This window comes from Hesperophylax consimilis, chromosome 6 (assembly GCF_061612785.1).
Source record: "Hesperophylax consimilis isolate HC1 chromosome 6, BYU_Hcon_1.0, whole genome shotgun sequence".
Taxonomy (NCBI): Eukaryota; Metazoa; Arthropoda; class Insecta; order Trichoptera; family Limnephilidae; genus Hesperophylax; species Hesperophylax consimilis.
The window spans coordinates 20,372,198-20,395,388 of NC_142841.1; the positions used below are offsets into that span (position 1 = coordinate 20,372,198).

The 23,191-nt window shown below is 33.5% G+C and overlaps 1 protein-coding gene across 3 annotated transcripts in view; it reads left to right on the forward strand.

The window, feature by feature from the left end:
• LOC149423048 (uncharacterized) overlaps positions 1-23,191 on the forward strand; it is a 65,167-nt gene that overhangs the window by 27,878 nt on the left and 14,098 nt on the right. The window contains exons 2-6 of one of the 3 annotated variants that reach the window (XM_089632828.1): positions 742-900; positions 10,230-10,334; positions 15,790-15,984; positions 17,375-17,546; positions 21,558-21,680. In XM_089632828.1, the coding sequence (XP_089488954.1) occupies positions 853-900; positions 10,230-10,334; positions 15,790-15,984; positions 17,375-17,546; positions 21,558-21,680 (643 nt within the window). In that variant the 5' untranslated portion in view covers positions 742-852. Of the gene's footprint in view, positions 1-478; positions 901-10,229; positions 10,335-15,789; positions 15,985-17,374; positions 17,547-21,557; positions 21,681-23,191 lie in introns of those variants that run through there. The other 2 variants (XM_089632827.1, XM_089632829.1) reach the window with 2 other exon arrangements.

The window sequence follows — 23,191 nt, forward strand, 5'->3', positions numbered from 1 at the left end:
GGATTCTGAAACTTATAACTTTACGTTGATAAGGGATTCTGAAACTAATACACTTTACGTTGATAGGGGATTCTGAAACTAATACACTCTTTTATTGCTGGAAAACCTGTGTAATTAAACTTGTTAATTTAGTTGAAAGGTTGTGGTTTATTTTAACCCATCCCATACAGAATGCTATTTATGTAGATTGATAAGGGTTTCTGAAATCACAAATCACGGGTGAATCCGGGTATCAAAACTAGTCATATAAGTAGTTTAAAGGTTGTGTTTTATTTTGACCTTTGAAATATATTTTACACGCTATTTACGTTGATAGTTCGGTCAATATTCCCACTGCAATCAGCGATTTCCCAAAGGGTCAAAGATCACCGACAAACATGTGTAGAAAATATAATTATTTTATAACAGTATTAATTAATATTATCTGCTTTTGCCTTTTTACTGAGAGATTCACGAGGTCATTTGACAGCCTTGTTCATGTTAGTGCAGCTACACAGCTTTCCGTAATTTCATGAATCTCCGTCACAACGCAAAAAATAGAAACCAGTAAAAAAAGACGTCATATTTTCGTAGAAAAATGAACAAAAAATATTTTTGTTGATATTTGAATATGCGCAGCAAAAAAATATAAAGAAAGGAATTTGAAAGCTTTGTGGGCTTTTATTTTATTAATCAATCTATAAATGATGACTTAAAATGACTTGTTATATTGTTTTCTTATTATTATACGATTGATTTTAGGAGATAATATTATAATAAACAATTGGATATATCAGTGAACTGTGAAAGTGTGTTAAAACTGTGAACAATTAAAGTTAAATGTGTAACGTGATAATGGACTCTAGTTGAAAGATGGAACGAGCTTTATATCTGTTGGTCATCGTACTTTTAGCTGGAAAGGTAAGAACCTTTTCAAATCCATTGAAAATATTATTTAACCATCATATAAATATAACCTTCACTGAAAAATGTACCACCACTAATTTACTTTCACTCTCATTCTTTCCAACATGAAATTTATTTATTGAAAAATATGTTTTTGTACCTACAACATTTAAATTAAACGTTTTAAAAAATGTACATGAAAAAATTGTATTAAAAACAAAAATTTCCTCGGCCAAGAATCGAACACTGGTCAACTCTGTTTGGACGGAAAATATGCTGAACATTACACCATCAACTATCGTAAGAACGCTATCTAAGTTTTGAAATGGGTATTTCAGCAATTTTGTTGAACTACAACACTCTTGATCTCAATAGCTTAAATTAGCAGAGATAATAATTTTCACTGACTTGCTACTTCTATATAAAATTCTAAATGATACATTCGATAGTCATGAGCAGGCATTAAAGCTTTCGGATTCCACTACGTAATACTAGAAATGTGGATTTATATCAGTACAAAAATTCTGGGACTAACTACCATTATTTGTACCTACTTCTCATCGTCCAGAATGGAAGGAAATAATTATGCTAAGTCAGTGGATATCTTCAATTTATCACTCAATAAATACAAAAGATTGCTGCTGGAGCAGTAAAGACACGTTTAAAAAGAAAGAAACTATATAATTTTTATTATTCCTTTGTAAACGCCCCACAAAGGGCGTTAATAATTAAATCGACAAATAAACGGGGGCACGAATTCACTATAATACGTAGGTACTGAAAATAAGAATTACATGTTTTAGGATTTTAAAATGTTACGTAATACATTAATTAACAACCAAAGTTTTAATTGCAATAGGAAACAAATCTTTCCATACTGGAATACCCCGAGTAATTGTCAAATTATATGTGTTTTTATATGTAAGATGTTAAGGGGATATACTTGACATTACCATAACCAGTATTCCTGACATTAAAAAATGATAATTAAGTTTAGGTCTCCGGTGATATTTTTGTTGATTTTCTTAGTTTTTTTTAAAACTTAAAACAGAAAAAAATCACAGACATTTAGGGTCTGATGAGGGGTTGGGACGAGTTTTTACTCGCCTGAGTGACCAGTAATGACACGTGGAAGATTTTTTGTTGTTATTTGGTTGTGATGAACAAAAATTTTAAAATAGAAACATAAAAAAAGTCACCGGAGACAAAATTTTTTACTAAAAATACTGTCCGAAATCACTTGTTAAAGAAATTCAAGTACATTCCTTCAGGTTAACTTTTCCTTTTGTTAAGTTATGCTTTACAATATTAACTAACTAACTAACTAACTAACCATCACGCTGTTTCCCCGCAGGGGTAGGCAGAGAGGACGGACCGCCAAACAACTCGGTCTTGGCACACACTCCTTGCCTCATTCACATTCATACATCGTCTCATACATACTCTTCTATTATTCTGACTCTTGACATGGCCCGACTCTAGTATCTGATTCACTTGATCGTGCCATGTCTTCCTCGGGCGTCCCCGACTTCTGCTACCATTCACATTTGCATCATATATCCTCCTTACACTCCTATCTTCGCTCATTCGCTCTACATGCCCAAACCATCTAAGCGTCCCTTTCTTAATCTTACTCATTACGCTTACATCAGCCTTGCACTCTTTGCGGATCTCCACATTCCTCACACGATCAAACATGGTTTTACTTTCATCCTTTCTTTGCCAGTTCCATGCCTCACTTCCATACATCAAGGTAGGTACCAGCACTCCGTTGTGGACTGCTAACTTCGCTTCTTTGGACAATTTTTTGTTAGCGCCAACTGCGTTCAGTCCTCCATTAACGGAATTACCTGCATTTACCCTTCTTTCAATATCTCTGTCAGCCTTCCCATCTCTCGTAAACATACTTCCTAAATACACAAACTCATCCACCTGCTCCAAGTATTCCTCATTCACAATTATATTGCACACTGTTTTCGTACTCTCTCTTTCAAACACCATTACTTTAGACTTACTTACATTCATCATTAACTCATTCTTCATGCATACTTCGTTCATCCTAGACACGAGAGACTGTAGATGTTCTATACTATTAGCAATCAGCACCGCATCATCAGCATACAACAGGCAACATACTTTCAAATTATTCAAATTCGCACCCAATCCCACCTCTTTCAATTCTTGCATACAATTATCCATGTATAGATTGAATATCCACGGTGACATTACGCAGCCTTGTTTAAAACCTTTTGTGATATCAAACCACCCCGTAAAACCACCGTTCACTCTAACACATGCAACGCTTCCCTCATACAGAGACGCAATTGCCTGAGTCAGATTTGTATTCACTCCATACTTGGATACGAATTATTTGTTGTAAATACTCGATTCTTTTAAGAGAGTCATACAAATACAATATTAAATTGAATCATCGGTACAATATTGTATTTGTATGCCTCTCTTGAAAGAATCGCGTGTTTATACGGATAAAACTATTTATTCAGATTCATATTGCGTACGAAGGGCGCAAATAAATAATTACTTTTAATATTGTAAAGAATAACTTGCAAAAAGTGTATTTTAATAAAATATTAAATTAACTCCATCTATGAACTCGTAGATTGTATGTATAAACTGTATGCATTAATTTCTCAAGTCAAGTAAATTTGTAAGTATAGTGAAATAAATAATATAAATTTGTATGCGATTTTTTTATGTTTCTTGGGCATAAACTTCGTAACAATGTTTCGATATTTTGGTTTTTTGGGGAGTTTTATTGTGTAATGTACACCACTACTTGTTACTTATTTTAAGTTAATTGAAAACGATTATGAATGGCATGGTCGAATCGTGTCGAAAACGGAAGCGAATAATAAAAAAGTAAAAAGTATGCATTATGAAATAAAACTTTAAAAAATTGAAATAAGAATAGTTGACAGCAAAGCAATATAAAAAAAATGTAAGGAATATTATAAAATTCAATGTAAAGAAACTTTACAAATCTAGAAATTTACAAGATATATGGAAAAAAAAGTATTTGCTGAATATAATTGACTTCGTTTAATAAAATCCTGGTACTCCTGGAATATTTTATCTATTATAAATGCTCTCTATATTATCAATGCTTTCATATAATGTTGTATGTTGGTGTTCTTATCACAAGACTACCCTAGAGCCTATAAATGTTGAACAAAAAATAATTTTAAAAATAATGGCTGTGAAAAGCTTTTTTGTGTTCTTCACGGTTATAGTGAAAGTAAAATGATGTCAGTAAGACAGTTGTACATAATACAGGATCTCTTTAAAATTTTCAACAACATTGATACTGCCATAAGATTGCAACAAGTGCGCAATACTAGATTGGTATCTTCTTTAATGTATCAGCCGGTGAATAATATAACTTCCTTTGTCAAAACAGTATTTCTTATAAGGCTTCGTTGCTTTATAATGTACTCAGTGAAAATATGAAAAAAAAGTTCGTTTAATTTATTTAAGAAAATGCTAAATATTCCATACTGGCTAAGAGTGGCTGATTTTGGATTACCCATATCATAGCTTCTGTTATAAATCACCTTAGAAACCGTATATTCGATGTAATCCACTATGTATGTATTATGTACGTTACTTATTTGATTGATTATAACGATAATTTCGACAAAGGAATTCCCTAGTGGGGAAAAAAAACTATTTAAGAAATGATGCAATCTACAACGAGTTATGCCAATAATACTTCACTCTTCAAAAAAAACATTTTTTTGCCACGAAGTTACTAGTTAAATATTTTTATTATCAAAGGAAAATTAATATTAAATTTGTGTATTAAATTGTATCCAATTCTCAACGAAAAACAATGTTATCATTAAGCTTATCAGTTTGAGAGGAAATATCGGACTTGGAGAAGAATGACAATGCCAATTAAAAATTAAAGCACGAATGTGATGTTATTTGATTCATTTGATAATTAATTAAGCATTTGCACCTAATTTGAAGCTAATATTGAAATCCGATTGATGTATGCAAAATTTCCGCAGACGCAAAATCTCGTGTTCCATCTTGGAGATCGAAACTATAATAGCATTTTTATACTAATTTCGGTTGTGGGTCTCTCTGAAATTATAACTCTAGTACACTAAACACGGATTTGTTTTTTTTTTGAAAGTCATGTTCCAAATTGGAACTCAAGTGTCAAAAAAGAATTCGAACTAGCGATAAAGTACCTACATACAATACAATGTTTTTTTTACCAGAAAAATATTTTAATTCTATATTTGAAATTTTTATTTCTTTAGTTTAAATTTATTAGGGTTAATCTTGATGAACAGGGTATGTTATTATGTAACCGTCATATCATGCTGCCTGGTTGCAAATAATAGATTACCGTTGGAATTTCCATATCATTGAATGGCGTCCAATAAAAAAAAACAAAGGTCATACACATATGAATTCAGCTGAAGAATCAAAGTTGACTACCAGCTTCAGGAGGTCTAGCACAGACGATCGATAAAGCCATATGTCAATACGATAATGACTAAATTCGTGATCTATGGTGAGTTAACGACATACCCTAACACGGTCAACGATTCCGACAAAGAAAGCCAGCCACATCTCCTTGGTTATCAGTTCAATTTGGGTGACTGTCGATATACGCAACTTTTTTAATAATATCGTTTTTATGCAAAATTACTGCTTTATTAATGAATAGAGGCATATTAACGAAGCCCTTCCGAATGAAAGACTTCATTTATGCGATCGATTAAATCCGTTGGAACTTGGAGAACTGCAATGCAGACACTTGCTTCATATATCTCGTATTATGGCTAAAGATCTCATTGACCAATTAACTAACTTTAATAAAGACCTCATTAACTAATGAACTCGCCTTTAATGCCAAAAAGTAAATACTGACTGCCAATACACATTTAGGTAAGTATTTCAATTCAAAATCCCATCGTGTTAATATTTTTACGTAAATATATGACTTTTGATGATTCGTAATGACAAAATAAGTCTAGTGTTACCAGTATATATCAATAACTTTACAATATCGGACCGATAGACGGAACTACCAACGAATTTATAGGGATTTAGCTAGCATTGTTGAACTATGGATACGCGGGAAATACTGGCAGCTGGGAAATGAATTGACGTCAGACGGCTACGAAAAAGTAAAAAAATACTAATACATTGACAATGTCGAATTTGAATAATAACTTTAATATGTACTGGCAGTCCACATGTACTTTTTGACACTAAAAAGGTTAATTACTTGATGGGGTCTGTAGTTATGGCCAACAACTTTTGTTCCCCCAAGTTGGAACGGAATCAATTGATTGCGTTTCGATTGTCCATGGATTGTGTATACAATTTATTTCAACTTAAGGGATTTGTTAGTTTACCTCCATTCATTAATTAGCCAGCCATTAACGACATTATCCAAAACGTCGTGCACATTGACAGCTTATCCAACACCTCGGAGGCCTCGCTAAAAGTAGCGGCTTTTAACTACCGACTGTCGGAATCATACTTTGACCGTGCTCTCGAACATCGCTAATTGACCATAGATGACGGATTTCGTCAATATCGTATTGGCATTAGGATTTACGCATTGGTATAAAAGCATCGGTAGTTACGCTTATCGATCCGACATTGTGAATTTATTGATTTCACTGTGCTAGACCCCCTGATGGGTGAGTGGAGGGACACCTATTTTCAAAGGAATTAGAAATACAGGGTTTTCCAATAAGAGGTGTTATTTTGATATTCAATCGTCAAAGATCAATGATTTCGTTGTTTATGGCACGTAGCGCCGTTTTGTTGAAATTAAACGTTGTCTAGATCAATACCATCCAATTCCGGCTATAAAAAAATCATTAATCATCTCTCGATAGCGCAATCCATTCACCGTAACTGTTGCTCCAGCCTCATTGTCGAAAAAGTAAGGTCTAATGACTCCACCGGACCATAAACCGCACCAAACAGTCACACGTTGAGGATAGAGAGGCTTTTCAACAATAACTCTTGGGTTTTCCGAGCAGCAGATGCGACAATTTTGCTTGTTGACGAAGCCACCGAGGTGGAAATGGGCCTCATCACTCAAGATGATTTGCATTTGATGCACTCAAGTGAATTTTAATAATTTCAATGCGTTGATGAAACGAGTGTAGTTCCGTTTTTATCAATGACGTAGTTTCTACTTGTCAAATATTAAAAAATGACAGCTTCAAAAGTAACATCTACCGAAATAGCGGGCTATTTTAAATAACACCTCTTATTGGAAAATCCTGTATAATATATAAAATATAATATTTAAAATTTATCGAGGCCCACACAGAATTTCCCCTTTCTGAGTTAAAATTTTAAGAAAAGCAAATTTCTAATACGACATTGTCCCTCGGAGACAGAAGAAAAGTCAAAAAATGTCACACATTATAATAAAAATAGCATATATTTATCCAAGATACGATCTAGATTGCTTTTTAGTTCGAGTTGAATCTTGCGATCATGCATAAAGATAGCAGTCAATACAAATGTGCGGTGAGAAAATGAAGTTAATGTCGGTAGTTCTTATTGGAAATATGATACAGTTAAATATTACCGAAGGAAATATGGACCCATCAACTCAGTTGGTAGAGCAGAGCCACGGCAAGGCAATTCTTTTTCTGATTTTCTGTTTGAAATTTTCGTTTAAGAATCGGTAATGTTATCTTCAATAATTGAATATTACATGCTTTGTTGACAAATTAGATAGAATATCAGAAATTTATCTTTCAAATGAACGCCGTTAATAAACTTGAAAAATAATGAAATCCGTAAAAAACTAAAACAAAATAAGTAGACATTTAAATAAAGAAAGATTAATTGATTAATAATAAAATAATTTTCTGATTGTAGGTGGGTACCTACCTAATTGTCAGAATTATTCTTCAAACAATCAGTTCCAATTTTGAAAACGGCACATTCAACGTAAACTGGAGTGCATTGAACGTGAATAATTTCTCACAGGAGTAACGCAGATCACAGCAAACCGAAATAATAATGTTTGATTGTACAGGGTGCAGCAAAACAGACAGTTAAGTTCAGAGTGCAGTTTTGAAGGGCTGGTATATCCCATATGGTGAGGGTAGGAACCTAGGAGCGGTCTCATTGTGTCGGGAGAGTCGTGCTGTTTTCAGTCGTTACTATGGTTTGGTCCGGCCAACACCGGGGCCTTGCCGTCCGCCGGATTCTGGAAGAAATCGTCGCTATATCCGTCGAGATATGCCAAAAGGGGCTGAAAACAACAGAAATCGCCTTCATCAATTTATCGCGCTGGGGGTTATCATCTTTCTGATGTCATCTTCGGGGCTTGATGCATCACACGGCACGATTTACCGAATAACATAAAATAAACCCCATTTCTGTAAGTTGCGCCGTTTTTTTAAACAGCCCTTCATAACTACAATGTCTGTTTTTGCAGTCTGTTTTGCGGCACCCTGTATTATCTGACCTAAAGATAGTAGATACGGTTATCTCGAAACTACTTGGCGTTTTTACTATAAATAAAGCGATTTACAAAAGGTCAGTGTTTCATTAATATTATATATTATTATTATTACATATGCAACGTGCAGTAGGTACTGCAATATAACATTGAACTAATGGAAAATCACGTGGTGAAGCACTGCATATATATATATATGTATAATATTTTTTTAAGGCAAGTGAATAATGAACATCTTTGATTATGTATAATCCATCGCATTCGAAATAGATTCGTTTATGAATTCTAATTTACAATGTCAGCGCTACAACATTCATAGATCTGTGCGCGGTGAATTTAAATGGTTTCGCGAGATTTTCACCAATTGATTGCGTGGCTCTTACACTCGAGATGAAATTGGGATCGTTGACGGAGCAGTAATATTTATTAAATTATGTTACAAATGTAACATAGTAGAGTGAGTGGATTATTGCAGTACCTCTGTACCGATATTACAAATAAGACAAATTTTAAAGTAAAATGCAATGCTGGAGATTCCGGTTAAGAGCCGCCTCATCTCTGACCCTCAGATTCCTACCGACCCCTCTTTTCTTATTTCTTCCCAGAACTCCCTCTCCTCCCTTTTTTGAAAAAGACCTTAAACATAACATCTTCAAAAATGATACAGACACAGAACGAAACTATTTTCCAAAGGACCTCACTTACGTGGAGTAAATGTAAAATAAAAAAAATGTAGATTAGGATTGAAAGAATTATTATTGTATTTACTCATGGATATTTTGCTGTGTTGTGTTAGAAAATGTAAATATTGACAAGCTCGTTTACTTTAATGCACCCGAGACCATCGCATTAATTAGTATATTACCGTAGCTTGGATCTTGATAAAAAACTGTTCAGGAGAAAGTCGTCGTTATCAGGTTTGGGGGTTGTGATTTAAGTGATGACCTCAGAATGTAGAATGATAAAATTCACTGTCATCTACAATTTATACTTCACGAGGAGAATTTATTAGAACCGCAAGGAAACCATTGTTATCTGGCTAGGTATTCTTGGGGTTATTAAATCATCCTCTTGATAAGTGTTGCCAATTTATTAAAAATCTCCTCAAATTATTGGTGATTCGGTTAAAAAAGGAATTGCTGGCCGGTTCCTCATAAGCTTTCAGGAAATTCCTTTTATATCGGAACACGTGTTCATGCACCCGCATTTGCACCTTGATAATATACTATATTAAATATTGGGATTTTTATGGACACGTGTTCTGACATCACGATAATACATTCGTTTCTTACTAAAAGTTTATTAGGTAGCCTTTCAATTCATTCGTTAAGGTCCCGCAATCCAGTTTTTAACCGGATTACGAATAGTTTGAAGAGATTCTAAGTAAATTAGCGATATTAAATATTTTGTTTTCTCAGTCCACTATTCAAAAGGAAAGTATTATTTTCGATTAACGATTTAACAATTTATTTATTTATGAAGCCCGATACGAGAACTATTTACCCGAATACTATACACAAATTTTGGCTATAGATATCGGATAAGTTAGCCGAGTTTCTAAGCATTGCGAATCTGCCAGTCAGCAAAGCGGTATAATATATCCTATATGTATTTAAAACTACTATCAAAGTTTCTTTGTTAAAGCCTCCTGTGCTTTATAGCTCAAATCATCATAATTTCTATCATGCGGGTCCTAGGTCCCCGTTTTTTTTTTAACATTACCATTAAGAATCAAAACTTCGCATTTCGGTATACTTAGTGACTAGATCTGAATATCCAGTTCTCATCCCTTTGGCGACAAGCAGTTAGAAGTATGAGTATTTTTGTTATTATAAGCCGACACTACTGCAAGTTTGTTTTTCAGATTCACACATTTGAAACAGACGATTGGGATCCAGCATGGGACGTTCCATTATGGGACGATTATGAATTGGATCTGGAGCTAAATGAGGACAATTACCCATGTGAGGTAATAACATTTATATTTGTGAAACAGAATATTTGAAATAAAATGTCATTGTCTACGTTTTACCCAGATGCAACTAAATTGCCAAAAATGTTACACATTATACCAGATTTTTTTAAAATCGAAAAACCATCGATTACCAAGACATCAAAAAATTATTGAAAAGCTAATAGAGGAATCACAGGAGAGCCGAGTTATTGCCAAATAATAATAACACATTATTTTGCAGAAATTTTGCAAAGCAACACTGAAGGAATAGTATTATAAAGTGTCAAAACCGGTATTATTTGTCTCTATTTACTTTTACCTATAACCTGACCTCTATAATGAAAATCTATACTCGCAATTTTAATACATTTTAGATAAGGTAAAGATAGTAGTGTAGTGTTTATTTTGGATGGATATGAAAAAAAAAACTGAGGGTCGGTTCCTACAGATTTAATATTACAAGTTTTATCAATTTCGATATTCTATGGATGAGCGATTTGATAAAATATCTATATATAGTCAATGCTCCAGTTAATAAGAAAATTTTAAATAAACCCGATAAAGACTATTCAATGGTTAACGTACCAAAGATTATCTTTATATGGACAGATGAGACCCTTGTATAGAAATTTTGTACTCGTATTACTTTGTAACAGTTAAATAATCAATATATGTTTTTACCAAAGTATTAGTGGGTACCTTCTTGTAAATTCCTACCTTGACTTCGAGCTTATGTGTATATCCCTGATTGTTCCCCTTTTTGTTTATTATTGATTGTTCTACTTAACCTACTTTTTATCTATTTTTGTACTGTTTTATATGTGAAACTTATAATTTTGATATCAATATACCAATGTAGTTTTGGTGATTTATATTATATGTAATGTTGTTCTAGTCTCTATATTATTTTATGTTACTGATACATGTTTTACTAATATTGATTTATATTCAGTTTATCAGTGTGCTGTTATACCATGCTTTACATTTTTTGTATAATTTTCGATAGCTCACTAAATATATTCTGTTTTTAAAATCCATGTAAAAGCGCAGAAGGGCGTAAAACCAAATAAAATAAAATGTTAAATTGTACTTATTAATTCCTACCTATATAATGTAAATTCCTCTCATCCTTCAATGAGTTTTGTACATCATCGGAATTGCATCGAAAAGCAAAAAAAAATTAAGTACAACATTACAAGAAGAAATAAAAAAAATAAATGTAAACAAAAGAATCACGGAAAGGCAGAGCCTGTTCAATAGGGTGGAGTGACATTGCAAAAATCAAATCTCGGTATTGTAATAGCTGCCAAAAGATGCTTCATGTCATTCATGTTCTCGTAAAAATACTTTAAAAAATCTAAACTTATGTCTTCATTCAACAACCTAGCGATTTCGTAACGTAAAAAACGTAAATTTAGCCTTTTTTTCCCAAAATCTGAGTACAGTTTCAAAAATATAAAATAATATCCATTACTTTCAATTGCATTTACCTAATTGAACATTACATGTTTTATAAAAAAAAACACTGCATAAATTGCTCTTAAACTAGTGAGTTTGTGAGCGCTGTGGAGGTGGGGGGGATAATTTCGCTCCTATTGTTTCGTCGCAGAAACTAGATGCGACTTGCATCTAGTTTCGTTTCGGCTACCGCTGACCGTAGACGTGTTAGAATCCTTGTCCGATTAAATTTTAACACATATAATTGTTGTGAAAATGAATGCAAATTACACGAGAAGCAAAATTTTATGTCCAATATTCGGGGCACCAACTGAAATGAACTCTCAAGTGTTACCTACTGTCTCAGAAGTGATTAAACATTATTTGTTCTTACGATATGAGCGTAATCTTAACTCTACAAAAAAACCGTCAGTATTCGAAATAAAAAGTGTTATATCTGCAATTGTTGAAGGAATTTGGAAGCGCGCTTCTATTCCCATTGTTTCACACAATCGAGTGATGAAACTGATCCAAGATCATTATAACGAATACTTAAAACTTAAAAATTGGCCAAAAAAAGTGTGCATTATTATGTTAAGTTAAATTCTTATAAAATCAAAATGAATAAACTTTTCGATATTGCTTCATGCAAATGTAACAATCTGAATATGTGTTCCTGCGAAAAGACGCGCAAGGTACCCACCAAAGAACAAGCATTCCTTGAAAACCAAAGATCCTCGAGAAAAATGATGCTGGGAGCAATAGACACCGACACAACAAAAAAATTACATCGGAAAATGAGGATGCAAGCTCGTTTATCTGAACTTGCTTCGAAGGTCAGCTCATCTACAGCATCAGCGACAAAACCACGTCAACCCTTTTTTGATGAAAACCAATCATTTTCTTCACATTCTTCGCAACCTCCAGAAAATTCCCGTATGATGTTAAAACTCCCCACTTTGGCCAGAATCTGCGATCAGTATGGTTTGTCAGACAGGTCGGCATCAGCTGTTGCAAGTGCTACATTACAAGATTTTGGCATAGTAACCGAAGACGACTCTAAAATGGTGATTGATAGGAGCAAACTCAGACGAGCTAGACAAACGTGTCGCACTTCTTTAATAAAAACATGGCAGATGTCGTCAGAGTCAACAAAAAATCGAGGTCTATATTTCGATGGAAGGAAGGATAAAACACTGTCTCAGGAAAAAAAGGGGATAGATATCATCGGAGAACGATTTCAGAAGAACATTATTCCATTTTATCTGAGCCGGGGTCTCAATATGTTGGACATGTTACACCATCATCAGGAACTGGCAAAAACATCGCAAAGAGCATGTTACACCATTTAAAAATGAACGGTTTTAATTTGAATGATTTATCAGCAATTGGATGTGATGGGACTGCTGTCAATACAGGCAAAAGAAATGGAACTATTAGATTAATGGAATTGGAATTAGGTCATCCGTTACAATGGTTTATCTGTCAGCTGCATGCAAACGAACTTCCCCTTCGCCACTTGTTTCAACACTTAGATGGTGCTACAACAGGACCTAAAGGGTTTTCAGGACCTATTGGAAAACTTCTTTCAAGCAGCTCTGAAAACACCGTTATAAATTATTCACCAATACACTTTGAGATGCACAAACTCAACGCAGAGGAATTGAAAAATTTGAGCACGGACCAAAAATACTTGTACGAAATATGTTTTGCAGTTACAACAGGTCACTGCCCACCAAATTTAGCAAACCGTCATCCAGGTAGTATTTGTCACTCACGCTGGTTGACGACAGCAAACTCAATACTTCGATTATATATAAGAACAACTAACCCTTCTACTAATATGTTGTTAAAGCATATGCTCCGACATGGTTTGAGATAAAGAGGCACCCGTCGTGTAAAGATGGGGCATTACATGACTATAATAAAACTCACCCGATATTTGAGCACCGATCTACGAGATATAATTAATCCAGTAATTCAAAGAAACGCCTATTTTTGCCACCCGGAAAATCTGCTACTATCCATGATAATGGATGACAACCTTATTGTAAGAGAATTGGGTTTGAGACAAATATTAAAGGCGCGAGATAGATGTCCGAGTCCATCTGTTGTTAGAGACTTTATTATTCCAACAATAAACTTTTCAGCAAGTAAATATTACGATATTATCAACTGGCAGGAATGCGAAGTTACACTGCCACCGATACTATCCGAAATCAGTAATGATGGCCTAGTCAAAATGATAAATAATTTCGGTGAAGAAAAGGACAGTATTGAATTTCCCAGATTTCCCTGCCACACTCAAGCAGTCAAGAGGTGCATCAAATTAGTTACCCAGGCATCGTTGTCTACAGTTGGGCCTGAAGCAAGAGATGGATTCATTCGGGCGACAATAAAATCTAGGCATATAATGCCCGAATTTCACACCAAATCTCATTTCAAAACACGATAAATATTATAAAACTTCGATAATGTTTAAAAAAATTCTCTTTGTTAAAGTATTTTATTTAATAAAAAAACATGTTTCTCAAAAACACGAAAAAAACAATAAAAATCAATAATCCTCTTCAAAAAACCAAAAATAGACCCCGCCTTGAAACTATGGTAATTTTATTTTTATTTTCAGATGTGTTATGCACCTTATAAGCTATAAAACCCCTAATAAAATTGTATTTTTGCTATGAATATCGCTTGTTTATAATGCTTGGCAGAGTTTTCAGCGACTTTTTTCATACAATTTTTTTCTAAATATAAATGTGCTGGTTGTTGAATAAAGGAATGTTTCGATCGAGTTGATTTTTTTAGACGAAAGAGGTGTTATATAGAGGCAACTTTTTTTTGCTATTACAGTACTGGCATCTTTAAAAAAAAAAGTCCCATACAACGTCACTCCACCCTACTGTTCATGGGTGTTATAATAATTTTTAACATATTTCCACGATTTAAAATTTTAAAATTATACATAATATACCTATATTAAGTATTACAGACTTTTTTTGCTTGGTAAAATGATATAAAAATGAGTTATAAACTATATAAAATATAAATAAAAAGAAAAGATATTAAATTTTTTCAAGGAGTAAATAGGGCTGTATAAATACTATGTTGTTTTTGTTTGAAAATTTGATCTCTTAGTATTATAGAAGATTTAATAGAATGTTGCGGGTAGAACACATCTTGGCCATTTGAAATAAGCTCTCATTTATAAGCTCTGAAAAAATAAATTATCAGGTCAATACAAATTTCATTAATTATGCAAAATCCCCTTCCCACGAACTCTTTTTCGGATATGGTTTTATTGCATAATGTGGCTAATTAAATTCTTTACTTAATGATCCAAAAACATTTTAAGGCGATGCACTACGTCGTGTGATATAATAAATTGAGCCGCTATCAATAAAAACCCTTATGTAGATGGCGATAAGGTTTAAATTCCCGCTTAACACCATCCGCCTGTTTTGATTTATGCAAGAAAAAAACATGGCCAAAAAGTGCCTTTAATTTTATTTTGTGGATGTTCAGGCATAAATATTTAATTTTTTTCGATCATTTTATAAATAACTTAATTTGCCACATTATACAATAAAATCATAACCGAAAATGGGTTCGTAAGTAGGAGTTTTTGAACTTTAAAGCAGTTTTCATAGGCCTTTCCATTATTTTTTTCTGGGCTTATAAAAACATTAATCTAAAAAATACTCGATTATTTCGGCCAAGATGTATTCTACTCATCTGAACCATTTCTAGGCGACCATATTTTCAAACTAAAAACACATGATTTTGCATTACTACGTAGTGCATCGCCTTAAGATGTATTATGGCAATGATTTTTTTGGATAAATCGAAACAGGCGGCTGGTTTTAAGCGAAAATTTCTATCGCTATCTACGTAAAGACTGCGTGATTTTAGACTTATAAGAAAAATATATCTGTTTCAGTGATTTTTGACCAAGATTAGAATTTTTTTTATAAGATGAATGTTTTGATAGTCTTTATACATACACATTTTTGTATTTTAATTTCTTTTGTAGATCGACGAAATGTTGGTTTTCAACCCAAAATGCAACTACCGGGGAGAGGTGTATCCGCAGGTCATCTATCAGTGGCATGTGAATACCGGGTGTTTCATCTACTTGCAGCCCAATCTGATGAACGTTTCCTTTCCTCGGCCCAATATTACCACGTGCATTTATGACAACAGAGGCCCGGTGCCCTGTTTCCTTATTGTAAGTAAATACCTTCCTTACATATCAAGGAGATTAAATATACAAATTTAAGTGTAATCCTCTCCGTAATATTTAATCGTTGAAAATAATACTAAAAACTTACTCTCAACGAAAATATCAAAACAAATCACACCATGGCCTTGACATGCAAGAAATATTATTTCTTTGAAATATGAAACAACGTCCAATAGACCGTTCCGTCCCAGACCAACACAGTAGCGTGCCATGACCGGACCAGCAACCAATCTACGGCAAGAATATTTTGCCGGTGGCGATACGCTCCGTGCATAGAACCCTGTCGATCCGTTGCAGTAGCATAATAGTGCGTGCAGTTTCTTTTCGTGCCTGATACGTTCATAGCTCGGTCATGGTATGCTCCGGTTATGCGGGCAAGCTATGACCGTGCTATGAACGTATATCAGGCACGAAAAGCTCATTACTCATGCTCACTGCAACGGATACCAATTGAACTTAATTGAGACCTAACTAAATTCTGTATTTGCTATCGATCTCGTATACTTCAGTTTAAAAATTACCCTTGATTATTTTTACATATTTTTTATACTCTGCCATCTTTCGAATGATTGTAAAATGCTTTCCAAAAATATGTGCAATCTAGATGTGGTATCGTATATTTACTAATAATACCTATCTGATTTTTATTTCTATGGTTAATCTTTTGACTGATCTACAAGTCGAGGATAATATTAAATTATTATAATACATTCGTCGTAATATTTTGTACGTACACTGTTGTATATAGTCGCAAAAATAAAAATAAAACAAAATTCTCAATAATTGGGATTGACTCATTATTGTCGTATTTTTATTAAGAGTTGTTAATATTATTTTCACTGATTAAATGATATTTTTATTAATCTCCTATACATTAATTATCGGAGTTAACAATCGATATAACTTACGTATGTCGATGGAGTTACCCTAGATTCCAAATCTTCGTCGAATGAACTACCTACGTCGAATTACAAGGATTATCGTATTTAACAAAAAAATCATTTACCCTTTCATTTTCGTTTTTAAAAGAAAAACAAACATTCTCGACCAACGAACAAACTGAAGATATTTGAATAACTCCCATCATTATAAGATATCAATGTTGCTTGTGCAATGATGTAGGACTAAACTTGAAGAGGAATTGAACTCACGACGCTGACGTGTGAACTCAGTCAACATTTGTCAACTTAACAACTAACCGGTCAAAATTAAAAACATAGTGTAATATTCAGAATTCAGAATGCTGTTCACATTTTTTACTCCAAGTAAGCTCAGAATTTACTGTTTAAAGTCTATCAGGTACCTACCTACGCATTCCTACAAAATGTATGTTACTTTGTAATATTTTATATATACTTTTGCTTTATAAATTTAGACCAATCGTACGACAGGTGAATCGAAATGTCACCAGTTGGATGTCAGGAATTCCGAAGCCATAAAACTGATCCGAAAAGCAGTTTTATCTGATGCCATAGTTCAGAGGTGGATCCGGTGCACGGAAGCTGCCAGAAGCTGTTGCATTGATGTTTTGGCTAATTCAACTGCAGGTAATCATTTTTTATAAAACAATGTGTGTTTATCACAGTAGAAAATAAGAATGGGGAAAAGGAGGCCCTTACCTTGTGAACGATGTTTGTTTCATTTGGAAGTGGGGAGGATAATTATTATTAGTTTATAAATGTGCGCCGTTGTTTCCACGAGCTGTTTTGTGATCACCACACGGCAATATTTAATGTTTTTAACTTGGAGATGATAATTTACACACTTGTTATAAGGAGCGAAAATAACAAGCACTTTCAACGACGAAAATTCGAACATAAAAAACAAACCACACAGTCTCCTTATTTTAAATCTTTATTCTAAGATAAAACCTTTAGGAATGGAACAGAACAAGGGAAAATGCATTTTGGGTAGGAACTACAATGTGGGTTAATGATAAACAAATAAGGTTTGAATTTTTTGTGGAACTATTTAAGGATGATAAAAATTAACAATCTAATCTAACCCAACCTAAACTAGCCTAAAACCTAACCTAACCTAGCCATTTATTCCATATTGTTATGTTTTGTGACTGTTCTGTTTTATCCGGTTATAATATATGTTAAACTTACCACTAATACTTTTCCAATATTTTATTTTGTTTGTGTTCATTTATACATAATATAATCCTTTTCCAATATTTTATTTCGTACATTGTGTTTATTTGTATATTATATAATCATTTTTCAATGTTTTATTTTGTATATTGTGGTCATTTGTACATAATATAATCCTTTTTCAATATTTGATTTTGCGTATTGCGTTCGTTTTTTATGTAAAAATACGAATAATTGACACATTGAAAATAATTACATTATGGCTTCCAAAATTCGTACTAAAACGTTTGGAATTTTCATAATTTTGATAGTTGTTTTAAAAAAATTTAACTTCATTTCATATATTCAGCATTATTATCTCAAAAACCGACCTTTCAGACTAACTAATTTCCAACTCAATAAATAGTTAATTGTTAAAAAAACATCCATTACAGAATATAAATGAATAATTTATAGCTAAGCTTCATTAGGTCTTGTGTCTATGAATGTTTTATTATATACCATAGAAATACATCAATGTTATTTACCAACGACAATAAAACAAAATTTTGTTACCATAATGAAAAAAATGGCCATTCTTTATAGGCTTTATCATTTTTTTAAATGTGAAACCGCAAGAGCCCTAATCGCCAGGAGCCAGTGAGACTGATGCATCCCCAATTAGGGTATGTTGTGAGTTTGAAGGTAGTAGGGGGGAGGAGATGAGGAAGAGAAAGGTGGGGAAGTCCTTGTCAATTCAAATCTGGTCACCAAACGCGGCCAAAGCCATTTCAAGCAACGCTTCAATTCTGAATGTTGGTCTTCACCAGGCCGATACTGAGAGTATCTTCCACTCTTATTTATTATTTTAAATGAGTTAATTGTAAAATAACATAATTAATCAAATAAAATTTACTTGCGCACGCCGGGATTTTAATCTGTGAGAGCCTTACTGGTTGAACTGGTTCGGGTTGGTTGGTATAAGTTGTAACCCGCCCATAATACCCATTAATTATTATGCACTGCGAAAAATTAATTATTTAAAAAAAAGTGTATTAATGAATAATTGTGACGTCCAGCGAAATAAAGAAACATGCTCTATAGCAGTGCTCCGCAACCTTTTCTCACCTACGACACACCAAATTTCTTCCTAGAATTCCGCGGCACACCAAAAGCTAAAATATATAGGTATTAAATTGATACACAAATTTTACAATAATTTTTTTGTTTTTTATTTGAAAAGTATACATACATACATATAACTATAACATATTTATTTTTACGCAATCTTAATAATTATTATAAAATAATAATAAATTAATGACCGATTAATTGTTAAATTAACCTGCGCTTGTTTCAATGAACACAAAAGTTTTATATTCGGCTCGATTTTTGACAGCGCAACCCGAAGTTCTTGGTCAAGACCTTTTTTATTTTTAATTAATACAAGCGTTGAAAAACTTTGCTCACATAAATATGGCGTTGAAAATGGAAGCAGTGTTAAGAATGCTTTGACGGAAATGCGATGATATTCTTTTTTAACGTAAATCTAGAAAACATCTAATGGATCTTTGGAGAAGTGAATTTTTAATGTCATGTAATTATTTAAATCTGTAAATTCCTCTCGAATTTGCAGAGGCAGTGCTTCCATAAAATTTATTACATTGGTTGCAAAAGGATTTCGAATCCAATCGTATTGTTCCGTATTAATGGAATAAAAATATTTATCAAATTTCGGCTGAAGCAGACTTAAATGTTGTTGGGCCAGATCCACAGTTAATTGTTTTTTTTTCAATTGTACTATGGTTGGTCCTTTGGTACATTTCCAAACATCCTTTTTGTAACTCTTTCTGCCAAAGTTCGTTATTAAGTTCTTTCAAATGCTCTAATATATCAGCCATGTATGCAAGTTTGGCTATCCAGTAATTATCATCGAGGTGCTGATATAGTTTAGGCATATTTTGATTTAAAAGAAACTCACACACCTCGTGAAGAAACTCAAGCAATCTAGCCAAAACTTTGCCTCGGGATTGCCAACGAATTTCAGTACAAAACAATAAGGATTCATATTCGGCTCCCATTTCTGCACAGAGTATTCCAAAGATTCGTGAGTTTAGGGCTCTTGATTTAATTATGTTTACGATTTTAATGCATTCATTCATCTTGTTCAAAAGTTCCACCGGTAAATTTTTGACCATCAATGCTTCTCGATGTATGCAGCAGTGTGTAAATTGTAACGTTGGATTTTTTTGTTTTACACAAGAGACAAAATCCTTTTTACTACCCGTCATTGCTGCAGCGCCATCCGTACAAACAGCAATGCAATTGCTCCATTTAATATTATAAATTTTGAAGAAATCATCGGTTACTTGAAAAAATTCTTCACCGGTAGTTCGCTCTGGAACCTCCTTACAAAATAAATAATGTTCTTTAATAAAGTCCTCGTCAACGAAACGTACAATAGCTATCAACTCTGCTTTATTTTTAATATCGGTTGTTTCGTTGATCTGAAGCGCAAATTTTTCAGCCAATAACAGTTTTCTAATCAGTGTTTCTAATATATCGTGAATACCTCTTTTAACAGTATCGGCAGACAATGAAAAATAGACAATATTATGAAAAATATTTTGTCATTGTGTATTAAATACATAATGAAATATTGTAAAATGTCAAATATATTGAATTTGACCGCGGCACACCTGTGTCCGGCTCACGGCACACCAGTGTGCCACGGCACACCGGTTGCGGAGCACTGCTCTATAGTGTCGGTAACGAAGCGAAACAAATGAAAATGGTAAAAAGAAGGATTACGTCCATAGATGGCAGTACACTGTATATTTATGCACAGAATTTAAATGTAGCGCAAGACATCAGTTAGTAGTTGATGTCAATACCATTTCCTTTAGCGAAAGCACAAGCGGACGTTTAGGTAACGTACAGAACCCGGAAAGGTTAACACCATGTGCTTCAAAGCTCTAGTGAGGTAAAACTAAAAAGAATTGCTTCCTAGAAATTCCGGTTTATCGTTCGAGTCTTGCTTGTGTGCTTTTCCTGCTTCATCAGATTTTCGCTTTATAATAATTTTATAATATACCTACACAATAATTTCGGTTGTTGATGACTGAGTAATTAATGTGCGTAATGCGTAAGATTATTCAAGTTCAATGAACTTTATTGAAAAGTCTTGGATACCAAAATTATTTTATGGACTAATTCCTTATACGTAATGCTTATTTATTTTATTCGAATAATGAATGAATAGAGTGAAAATAACATGTTACTGAGACAACGCGCGTGCTTTCAGTGAACTTGGTCCAGTGGACATACTTTGTTGTTGTTATAAACACTTTTCAGCTTCACAAATCCCACAATTAAAATATTTCGTGATATTTCACAGGTATACGCTCGTACATTTTTAATTATAGCTAGGAAGCATTTAACGTATGTGATGTCCCATAATAATGTTTTTGTGACTTATTTCAGAAGAAGAATCCTGCCCGGCTGTTTGGGACGCCTGGAGTTGTTTCGAATCGGAAAAAGCAGGAGAAGTCGCCAAAAAAGTTTGTCCAGAGTTCGCCTACTCAAATACTGGACCTGATTGCTACCGTAAGCGTGATGCTAACATTTACTTACTTTTAGTCATTGAACAGATATTACACATACTTATTTAGGTCACCTCAAGTGTCGCTACGTTTGGTGACTTAGAAGGGGTGCCCGAGTTCATTAGGTGAGGTGTGTTCAGGTCTTGGCGGCGGATGCGCCTGGAACGGAAGATACCTGTTTGGGGAGACTCTTTGATCCTTCTAGCTGGTCTCTCTTGACTAATCGTCTTGCACCCCAGGGGGAGGGATGGATCCATACGCCAGTTACTGGACACACTGAACCCTAGATTCATACCCAACCCTCATACATTTTTCTTCTTAGAACGTCCTCCCCTCAAAAAGACACCTACACAGCATCCCCAAAGATAAAACTCATTTGTGGAGTTAATGTAAAAAAAACCTTAAAATAGAAATGCCATCATACTGACTTTGTACCTCTAGACTAATTTCACGAAACACGAACAGAGTATCTAGCACGGTCGATCGATAAAGGATTTGTCAATAACGTCGATAACTTACCATCGTTCCCGAGCACGACTGAGAATCGCTAACGTACAAACAACAGTTCACGTCGAATAAATTAAGAACACTTAATCGTCATGAACTGTTGTTGATTCATTGGTGAACTGCAATTATGCTTGGAAACGATTTCAAGTTACCGATATTATCGAAAAAATCTTTATCGATTGACCGTGCTATATAGCCATTTCGCATTTTTGTGTTCTTCTTTATTTTATGTGTTTAGTCAAAACGTTTTATGAGTGCTAATCATCATCATTTAATTTCTAAAAGATACCTACAGGTCCAATGCACTGAAATATTTGGAATTATCATTTGGATTTCCAGTACACGTTTTAGATTGGCCGATTGTAACGAATTTCGCCTAGGGGGTCCAGAATTTAAACTTTAAATTGTCAACATTAATTACTTATATAAATATTATGGTCGAATTCCACTAACATGCCTGCAATCGATTAAAATATAGCTAGTTTATAGTCTCCCTAGATAATGTTGTTCACAAGTCGATAATAATGTAATTAATTAAAAGCCAAATGAAAAACACGCTTTGTGATAAGACCACTTTTATTGAGTTGATAAATGACAGCCAACCTCTTTTTAAAATTATAATTTTTGTATATTTTCGATACCAATTAAATATCTACTAAAATTAAAAAACAAACATAGTGATGATAACGATTAGAATAAAATAATTCGTGGTTTAATCATAGTTTATCAGTCTAAGCATCGATGTAGTGAAATATACCTTTATATTTAGTTATTTTGTCTCTTTTGAATAACTCAGTAAATATTAATTTGCAGGCATCGTAAATTAAATGAATATTTTTTGTACTTTAAAATTTTTTTAATATCTTTTTGATATGATTCCTGATGTCTTACAGGTAAAGCAAAAATATTTATTAGGTCCTGTTTTGTGCGTTAATCATGTTATTAAAAAACATTAAACATCAAAATGTAGATCTCAAATTAAAACTAGAAAAAAAAATTAGATCATGA